The sequence below is a fragment of the Pezoporus wallicus genome, unplaced genomic scaffold (genome assembly GCF_028554395.1).
Source record: "Pezoporus wallicus isolate ANWC-B61680 ecotype Strahan unplaced genomic scaffold, APGP_CSIRO_Pwel_v1 contig_13373, whole genome shotgun sequence".
Taxonomy (NCBI): domain Eukaryota; kingdom Metazoa; phylum Chordata; class Aves; order Psittaciformes; family Psittacidae; genus Pezoporus; species Pezoporus wallicus.
This window is the reverse complement of record NW_026635744.1, coordinates 1-9,560: the sequence shown is the minus strand read 5'-3', so window position 1 is coordinate 9,560 and position 9,560 is coordinate 1. Positions and strand designations below refer to the sequence as shown.

The window sequence follows — 9,560 nt, the reverse complement described above, 5'->3', positions numbered from 1 at the left end:
CTGTCCCAAGAACCCTTGAGCCGGAGAGCCGGCGGCTGCAGCATGCCTAGGCTTCTGTTCTCCCCCTGAGCAGAAAGCCAGACTTAACTCTCCTGCCCTTCCACAGCCTAAGAGGCAGTTTCCTCTCCTCCCCTGGTAAACGGGCCTGCTACCGCCCTGGCACGTCTCCAGCTCCCATGGAACGGAGAGCCAAGCACAGCTCTCCTTGATAGCCTCACCTGCTGCCTCCAGCTCTCTGTTGTTCCTGCCTCTGCCTGCAGGTTGTCATCTTTCGAAACACAAACCCACAGGGGTGTAGTGTGCTGCACATGTCCCTATCTCATGTGGCACAAGCCTGTGGAGCACCTGCTGTGTAGCAGCAGAAGGAATCCTGGATAGATATTCTGGGACATTAAAATCCACTTGCCCTCCGTCCACAAATGTGTTTTCTTTATGCTGGTATGACTCTGTGCTTATGCCCAGAGATAATACATCTGTTTTATCCCACTTCCTATAAAAGCTCATGTCTTCTTTTGGTGTGTATGTGTGTCCCACTCATATACCTGTGTTCATTTTGTGATCATAGAGTAGAATCAGATCAGGTCTCCAGCAAATTTAAATCTGTGTATTAACAAGCAAAGTTTGTTTAGCACTGAAAGAGACTTTACTCTGATTATCTCTGGCCTTGGACAGCTCCCAAAGGAGTCGCTGGCAGCTCTGAGGTGGAAACTTTCATCCTAAGCCACTACCAAATACCTGTAGCATCAACTGCAGGTTAGAGGTGGCAACCCTTCTCTATGAAGCGCTGGCAACCAGCTCAGCCTAGACCCCATAGGTGATGCAACCCCATAGAAAAAGAATGGACACTGAATAAACTTGCTGTCGCACACCTAATCTGATATAATCTAAATTGAATGACTATAACATTAACTCTAAAAAACCCTCCATGCTCCGTGCTTTTCTACTTCTACTTGAATTCCTAACTTATAGCACAAGAATCTGATTACTGTAAACAATTTTCTCAACAGCATCAAAGGAATTTTCATCAGCGTGCCTGAGAAATCTTATATCAATAAAATATTCTACACCTCTTGTCAAGGACCAGGTTGAGTGATCGCGGCAAAACAGAATCTAGGATCAGAAACACACTCTCCCAGCAAAAGTGGTACCAGTCATCACCGACCCAACTGTAAGGGCACTGGCACCAAAAAAAAAAAAAAAAAAAGGAAAAACCCATGCCTAAATGCTGATTTATGCAGTTCCCACCCCACCTTGCTTACCTAGATTACCAGACCCCTGGCTGATTGGTGATGCGGTGATAACAGCATTATATATTATAGCCTTACTTCTGTACAAAGGTATGGAATCATCACTGTGGTGACAGACAGAGGTGAGTGTCATGGTTTGCAATATTTGGTAGTAGCCCCTCTGCCTGGAGAAGACACCAGGGCTCAGAAATAAAACCCTGCTATTGCAGGGAATTTGAAAAACGTCAAAAGGAATCCAAATAAATGTATGCAAATATAGATGCACATATATGTGTGTGCATAACTGTATACCTCGTCCACATCAGCCGCCTCCTGGAACCAAGGGCTGCTTAGCCCTCCATGTTGACATGCGTACCTGTATGCGCACACATACATGAAGGTCTGACAGAGGGACGCACCCAGTTTGTTCTCTGTCCTTCCATTTGCTTACCGTGCTTTTCTGAGCCACCAGTGCACGGACACCTGCAAGAATACAGACAGATTTTATTAAAACCTCATCTTAGGTTTAAGCAATCTTTTAAAAGCCCTGCAGAACTTGTATACGTTTCAGTCCCCTGCCAGCCCACAGGCAGAGAGCAGGCAGGCAGATCCGCAGCAGGTCTGCTCTGAATGCAGACGTCTGCAAGCTGTAGCACAGCAGCTAGGCCTTCATTCCATTTCTCTGGATTTGCAGCATCCACATGTCCAGTGGAGCTGCTCATCTCCAAGAGGCTTACGTAAGGTTCCATCTCCTGCTTCATGATACAATCCACCCTTCCCTCTACAATCCTTAAACGTTACCCATCTGCGTCCCAGCCACACTGCTGGGTGCACGCCACCAGACTAGGCAATCCAGGTACTGTCAGACCCTCTCTTCTCCAGGGCACCGATCCAGCAGCTTGAAAGGCAGGAGCCTTTCCCTCCTGCAGCCACTGTTAGGCCTTGGATACTTTTGTCCTGTGCAAGGCAGGAATGGGAGGCTGCATGCGGAGTGGCTTCATTGAGGGAGGGCGCCCAGCAGCCCCTGCAGGACTTGGCACAGTGCAGAGGTGTTGCTGGCTCCTCCTGGCTCTGGTCTCCTGCCACCCACACAAGCACCACCAGCAGCACAATGGGAGGGCTCCTCTGAAGTCGAGGTGGTGGCTCAGAACAGTGAAGCTCCCACCCAAGCCTCCAGACCAGTGGGTTTGCAGGGCAAAGATAGGCTGCTCTTCCTGGTGGGCATGGCAAAGCTCTCTGCAGTGAGCAACCCACACCTGAAACCTCATGGTCACTTACTGGCTGTCCTCATGACAAGCTGCTAATCTACCAGCAGCATGAATACACACCTCAGTCTGGAGGAAGAAAAGGCAACATTAATCAGGCAGAGGAGCTGCAGAGAGGCTGTAAGCCCTGTAAGACACCACCAGCAGACCAGCAGCCATCAGCCCACCACTAGCAAGGCACCACCCCCAGCCCCAGCACGGTGATTCAACATGAGTGGTTGAGGTTTAACAGGCAAAGTGCCAGGTCGTGCACTTGGGCCACAACAACCCCATGCAACACTCCATGCTTGGGTAAGAGTGGCTGGAAAACTGTTCAGTGGGAAAGGACCTCAGGGTGCCAATTGACAGAGCTGAACATGAGCCAGCCTGTGCCCAGGCAACGAAGGCCAACAGCATCCTGGCCTGTATCAGCACAAGTGTGGCCAGCCGGACCAGGGCAGAGCCCTGTACTGTGCACTGTTGAGGCTGTAGCTCGGATACTGCATTCAGTTCTGGGCCCCTCACTACAAGAAAGATATTGAGGTGCTGGACTGGGTCCAGAGAAGGGCAACGGAGCTGGTGAAGGGCCTGGGACACAGGTGCGGGGAACGGCTGAGGGACTTAGGGCATTTAGTCTGAAGAAGGCTCAGGGGGACGTTACTGCTCTCCACCACTACCTGACAGGAGAATGGAGCCAGGGGAAACAGCATCAAGCTACTCCAGAGGAGGTTTAGACTGGAGATTAGGAACAACTTCTTCACCAAAAGGGCAGTCAGGCATTGGAACAGGCTGCCCAGGGAAGGAGTGGAATCACCACCACTGGAAGCATTCAAAGTGTAATCGAGGCCCTTAGTGACATGGTTTAGTGGTGGTGCTGGCAGTGCTGGGGGAACGCTTAGATCTGACGGTCTAAAAAGGTCTTTTCCAACTTGGCTGATTCCGTGATTCTGGGGTGGGCCAGCAGCCAGGCCTTGTGCCCTCTGTCCGTGTGTCCATCGCCCAAACACTTTGCAGAGGCCCTGCCAGCCTGCCCCAATGGCCGCTCACACTGCGCGGCCGCCTGCCTAGCCGGGGCGGGGCGGGGCAGGGCGGGGGCGGCGCGGAGCGGAGCGGCCGCCCGGGGTCGCTGCGGTGGCAGCGGTGACGGGTTGGGTTGGTTCCGCGTCGTGGCCATGGCGGTGTTCGTGACGCGGCGGATCCCGGCCGAGGGGCTGCGCGTACTGTCTCAGGCTGGCGGGTGAGCGCGGGACTGGGTCCAAGTGCGGGTGGGTCGTTTCCGCCCTCGGCCCCGTTCCGGGGCCTTGGTGACGGGCCGCTCTCTCGCAGGTGCCGCGTCCAGCAGTGGGACTCGGAGGAGCCGGTGCCGCGGACCGAGCTGCTGGCGGGAGTGGCGGGGAAGCACGGGGTGCTCTGCCTGCTGTCCGACCGCATCGACCGCGAGGTGCTGGAGGCAGCTGGTGGGTGCGGCCTGCGGGACTGGACTGCCCCTCTCCCGTTCCTTTCCCCGTTCCCTTATCAGCGTTCGCTCGCCCTTCCGGGGCGATGCTGGGCAGCAGCGTGCTGTGGTGTCTTGTAGGTCCTGGCCTGAAAGTCATCAGCACCATGTCCGTGGGGTTTGACCACCTCGCCCTGGAGGAAATCAAGAAGCGGTAACCTTTCCCTGTGCTGTACCTCACCCTGCCCTGTGAGGGATGGGGTCCAGCCGGGGGAGGTGGTTGGGAAGCAGGGTGAAGCTCAGAGCTCATCCCGCTGTTCACACAGCAGATTACACAGTGGATTGCTTGACCCAGGCGTGGTGGGTGGCTTTGACAGAGCATGGGGCTGGATAGGTGGATAGGGTTTGTGACCTCCACCTCCCTCTTGGTAGGGTATGGCTAGGGTCACCTCCAACCCAGCTGGGGTTGGAGGAGCCTCTCGATGTCAGGGTATGGTTGGGATCTCCCCCCAACTGCTGTTGAGATGACTCTTTGGAGGACGGGCTGAGAAGCCAAAAGGGATGTCCTCTTGCATGTGGTACTGCAGATACATAGAAGAGGGAACTTCAGCAACTTGCCCAGAACATCAGCGACTTGCCCAGAAATTTTGAGGTAGAACCCCAAGGCTGGCAGCATTGCCCCAGAGACCTTTGCTTACCTTGCAGTGGGATCCGTGTGGGGTATACCCCTGATGTCCTGACCGATGCCACCGCAGAGCTGTCTGTAGCTTTACTTCTGTCTGCATGCCGCCGGCTGCCAGAGGCAGTGGAGCAGGTGAAGAAGTGAGTATCACCATCAGCCAGCTGGGGCAAGAGCTGGCACCAACCTCCTTGCAGGCCAAGGTGGGAGTCCCCTGCAGTTCCATGGCTTTTCATAGACATGCTGCTCAGGGGCTGTAAGAGGGGCAGAGCTCCCCTCTGTATGCTAGGTAGAGGGCTTGTGGGAAAGGGCACCCAAAGCCACTGCAGACCCCTCTAGGAGAGCACACACGGAAGGTCTGTCCAGAGCTCCCTGAATGGCAGTTGCTCCAGGGCTGGGGATAGCAGTGCCTAATTTAAATCAGTCCCAAGGCAGCTGCTTCTGCAGCATACCCAAGGAGACCTGCAGGAGACCACCAAGGTCCCTTGAAGCAGGAACCTCAGAAGCTGTCTGTAAGATCACCTGGCTGTGTCAGAGGGACTGGCCACCCCCAGCATTGTACTGTATGTACTTGCCCAAAGGCTGGACTGGGCTATGAGCAGGCTCTCTGCTGCTGCCATCTGACATCTGTTTCTACCTCACTTTCTCTACTAGTGGTGGCTGGACAACATGGAAGCCCTTGTGGATGTGTGGTTATGGTCTGTCTGATAGTACGGTGGGCATCATAGGTCTGGGGAGAATAGGTAAGTGCAGGTCACGCACAAGATTTGTGTGTCTCCAGTGACAGCAAGGTGGTTCTGGAGGTGTTCAGCCAAGGTGGTGTCCCTGTTGCTCACCTCTTTGAAGTCCATGACAGCAACAAGGAGAGCTGTCAAGATCTCTGAGCAGTGATCTTGACTCATCAGGCCTAAACCTTGAAAGTTTAAAGCGTTCAAACGCATCCAGTACATATAAATGGTAGAGCAAACTGGATGTCATCCTCTTGATATTCAGGTAAACAAAAGCCCTGACAAAGTCCAAGGTGACATGTTTGTCATCCATTCAGTTGTGGACTTTGTCAGATGGCTATTTCTTTCCTCACTTTCCAGTTTGCTCCCTAGAGTATCTTCAGGTTTAACATCCCATTGCTCCAGTTCCACAGTTTTGCTATGGGAGTTCAGTCCTGCTCACTTCAGAAGCAGCAGAAGACCTCCACCCCGTGCTCGCCATGCTCCAGGCTGGGAAGCAGCCTGGCAGGAGGAATCCCACCACAGTGACCCTTTAGCAAGCAGTGTGCTTTCTACTCTTAAGCGTGAGCTCACTGAAGGATGGATTGCCTGGAGAGTACTGACAGACCCTCGCAGCCCAGCACGGGTCTCTGTGTAGCATGCATCGTGCAGGCACAGCGGCTGAACAGTCTTCTCTTTTCCTTCTAGGACAGGCAGTTGCCCGCCGCCTAAAGCCATTTGGGGTCAAGAAGTTTTTGTACACTGGCAGTGGCCCAAAACCAGAGAGTGATGTGGAGTTTGAAGCTGAGTTCGGTAAGCAAGGCTTCAGGAGCAGGGGCAGCATCCATTTCATGGCAGCACAGAGAACTATTGGGGCTCACTGGGGAGTTGTCGCTCCCTGGGAGCGGGTCCAGCAGAGAAGGGAGGTTCCAGGTGGCTTCCTCAGTGTAGCTGGCATGAACTACAGTGGGGGCAGCAAAGGAAGGAATGGGAATCCCAAAGGCTTCTCATGCAGTGTTAGTGGATGGCAGGGAGAGAGACCTGCCTTCTTTGAGTCAGGTGATTCCAGCCAGTAAGCTGCACATACCTAGGCTCCAACTGACAGCCAGCCATTGTTGTGGGCTGTGGTGGTTTCAGCTGCTTTTGCCTTTCAGCTTTCTCCTGTGTCCATCCATTTATGATTTTCAGTTAGTTTCATTTGTGCAAGGGAGTGGAATGTAGCAGGGACGGGAAAGTGGCAGCTGTGCCTTTGAGGAGGGGATGGATCTTTGGCAGGACTTCTCCTGCCCCTTGCACTTTCCTCTCACCTCCAGGAGTGAAAGTGACCCTGCCTGTGGCAGGGGGATGGAACTAAATGGTCTTTTAAGGTCCCTTCTAACCCAAACCATTCTTTCATGATTCTACAATGATTCTATGAAGTCATCTGTAAGTGACACATAGAGAGATTTAATGCTGGCATAAGCTGGTGCTGCCATATTTTGCTGCCTAAATGTGAAGTATGTACCACGGCCTCCTTTAGGCCAGATGGCTGAAGCATTGCTAGATTCCCCTTTGGCTTGGTTTTAATTCAAAAGTGAAATGAAACATCGCAGTAGTTTCTGTAGGGATGTGTATGATTTTTGTTGGGTGTTTGATGGTCCTTGTGTCTCCCCATTTGTTGAGAGGGGTCTCTCCAGAGCAGCACTCACTTGCAGATGAACTTTTTGGATAAAGAAGGTTGTTGAGGTCTGTTGGTGAGATTCCCCAGGCCAAACTGTGACCTGTTTTTCTCCACTCAGTCCCACTCACAAGGCTGGCCGAAGAATCAGACTTTGTTGTGGTGACATGTGCTTTGACTCCAGCCACCCAAGGAATGTGCAACAAGGACTTCTTCACCAGAATGAAGAAGACCTCTGTGTTTGTCAACACAAGCAGGTAATCACAACCCAGTCTCCTGCAAAGGGCTGGGGCGTTGGGGGTTGACAGTCACTCCTGACAATTACAGCTGCATGGAGAATCTGGTAGGATGAGATGTGCTTCCACTGCAGGTCCAGACAGTCTGTACACCCTTCATGGCCCAAGGTGTCTTGGGACCAAGGCAAAGGCAGCATAAGTTATTCCATCACACAGCTGCCCCAGAGTTGTCCTGTGCTTGGGCACTCAGCTCCTCTCCCACTGCTGGGCAGCCTGGACCAGAAGAAATAGTAGCCCATTGTGCTGCGAGGTTCAGGCAGATCCAGAGAGAGTCTGAAATCTTCTCAGGCAGACGGGATCCAGGTGCCTCTACTGAGGCTGTCCCACATGGGCTGTGTCCTGGCTATGTGCCCCTCAGAGCCCATGGGACCTCTCAGCAGCATGGGGTCTCTGTTTTTGCCAGGGGATCTGTGGTGAACCAGGAGGATCTGTACAACGCACTGGCCCATGGCCAGATCGCAGCAGCAGGCCTGGACGTCACAACACCGGAGCCACTGCCCACTGATCACCCCTTGCTCTCCCTCAAGAACTGTGGTGAGTGGCTGGGCCCCCAGTCTGCTCTGACAGCCTGCACTTTGAGTGCCTCATGTGCCCATGGCTGGGGACCTGCTAGCTGGAGTGACAGGGATTCCCTGCCCCTGTTAGCCTGCCAGTGTGACCAAGCACTGAAACGTGAAAGGACAGGAAGGTCAAGTGTCTTTAAGCAAACTGTAGGTAGGCACTGCACAATGCAGAGAGCTGGTAGGGTGGAAGACCTCATCAACATGATGTAAAACAAACGTGGGAGGTATTTTGATTCTCCAGAAAGCGGCTCAGGTCGGCTCATTTTTTAACACCTTCCTGATGGATCTCCATTTGATCGTTAAAGGCGTGGGGAGAAATCCATGGAAGAGTCTTGATACCAGTGGGTGCCTGAATGAGAAACTGAATCCCTGCTCATGCCCTGCTAAGCTGTGGTGTAGATGTTCTGCTAGAACATAGGTAGATACAGAATAGATACTGAATAGATAGAGAAGATATATATATAATAATTACATATATAAAAATGTGTAGTAGTATATATCATTATATACCTAGAGTGTATGATGTATATAATATATAGATAATACATGTTTGTATTCTAGCATATATTCTGTTAGAAACATTTCCCATGTGGCTAAAATTCTGGGTGCTGAGTCTGCCTAGAAGAATTTTGGCCTTGGGAGTGCTGCAGCCACTGTAGAGCTCTCCAGCTATCCCATCCACTGTGAGCCTGGGCTGCCAGGCGCAGGTTCAGCCTACGTGCTCAAAAGCACAGTTCACTTAAGTGCTGCAGTGCTGGCCTTGTCCTGACATCCACATTCGCCATCAGATGTCAGCAAATTATACAGCCCCTAGCTGAAGAGGCCAGCAGGTGCTCATGCTATGGGATGAGCAGAGATTTCTTTGCAGATCTAGCTGTATCCCCTGGACAAACTAGGGCAACTTTGACTGGTAAAGTGGAGCCCAGTGAGTTCAGGCAGCCTGTTTTCTGTATGGTGACAAGCGGCAGGCCAGTAGGAAGATGTTGGTCTCAGGACTAGTGCATGTATTCTTCAGAGGAGATTGGGTTGGATGAAGCAGGTTGGGTAGGAAGGTGCTTGCTCAGCTGCTCTTGTGCTTCAGTATTGTCAGGCTGCTGGACTGGAAGTGGGAGTGCCTGCCATTAGAGGCAGTAGCTGATCACTGTTAGTTTCACTAATGCTTTCCTGAAAGCTTGCTGAGAACTGCTATGTGGGGCACAATGATGTTTTAGTGCAAGACATCAGCAGCCCTCAGAGTTTACCTGGGATCGTCATTGTAGCAGACTGAAGGGACTGTGCAGGGTGGCATCTTCCATGGCCTCACTGCACACCAGCGCAGCTTCATCCTCAGAGGCACCACGGGCTCACAGGCAGCCTGGGATGAGTTAGGGACAGCTCCTGGTGTAGTCACTGCCTCCCCTCATGTGGCCTTCAGTGAGTAACTTGGCCCAGTCCTTGTAAAATGGGGCGAGGCTTTGCTGCTCCAGATAGGGAATGTGTAGGCCAGGCTAGGTACTCAGCGGGACTGACTCAGACACAAGCCAGTAAAGCTCACTTGTATCCCTTGAGGCAGAAAATACATAAAACAGAAACACAACACAGAGAAGACACAGCTTTCTAGTTGGAAAGTGAATGTATGCAGTTGTCTGCAGCCCCGTTGCTGGTGCAGTAGCAGGGTGCCTGTTCCTACCCTGAATGCTCAGCTTTGCTGAGGTGACCAGCCTTCCTGAGAGCTGATGGCATGAGCTGGGCCAGAATAGCCTCCTCTCACGTT

The 9,560-nt window shown here is 52.5% G+C and overlaps 1 protein-coding gene across 1 annotated transcript; it reads left to right on the top strand.

The window, feature by feature from the left end:
- Window positions 1-3,595: 3,595 nt before the first annotated feature.
- LOC130593196 (glyoxylate reductase/hydroxypyruvate reductase-like) lies at window positions 3,596-8,032 on the top strand. The gene is made up of 8 exons (XM_057398165.1): window positions 3,596-3,707; window positions 3,797-3,927; window positions 4,047-4,119; window positions 4,611-4,727; window positions 5,239-5,327; window positions 6,000-6,104; window positions 7,070-7,205; window positions 7,648-8,032. The coding sequence occupies exons 1-8, from the start codon at window positions 3,643-3,645 to the stop codon at window positions 8,015-8,017; spliced, it is 1,086 nt and encodes a 361-aa protein (XP_057254148.1). The 5' UTR covers window positions 3,596-3,642; the 3' UTR covers window positions 8,018-8,032.
- The last annotated feature ends 1,528 nt before the right edge of the window (window positions 8,033-9,560 follow it).

Coding starts and splice junctions, on each gene's coding strand:
- LOC130593196 (XM_057398165.1), top strand. CDS start 3,643: ATGGCGGTGTTCGTGACGCGGCGGATCCCGGCCGAGGGGCTGCGCGTA. Junction 4,120..4,610: donor CTGGAGGAAATCAAGAAGCG/GTAACCTTTCCC, acceptor CTTACCTTGCAG/TGGGATCCGTGTGGGGTATA. Junction 5,328..5,999: donor CATAGGTCTGGGGAGAATAG/GTAAGTGCAGGT, acceptor TTTTCCTTCTAG/GACAGGCAGTTGCCCGCCGC.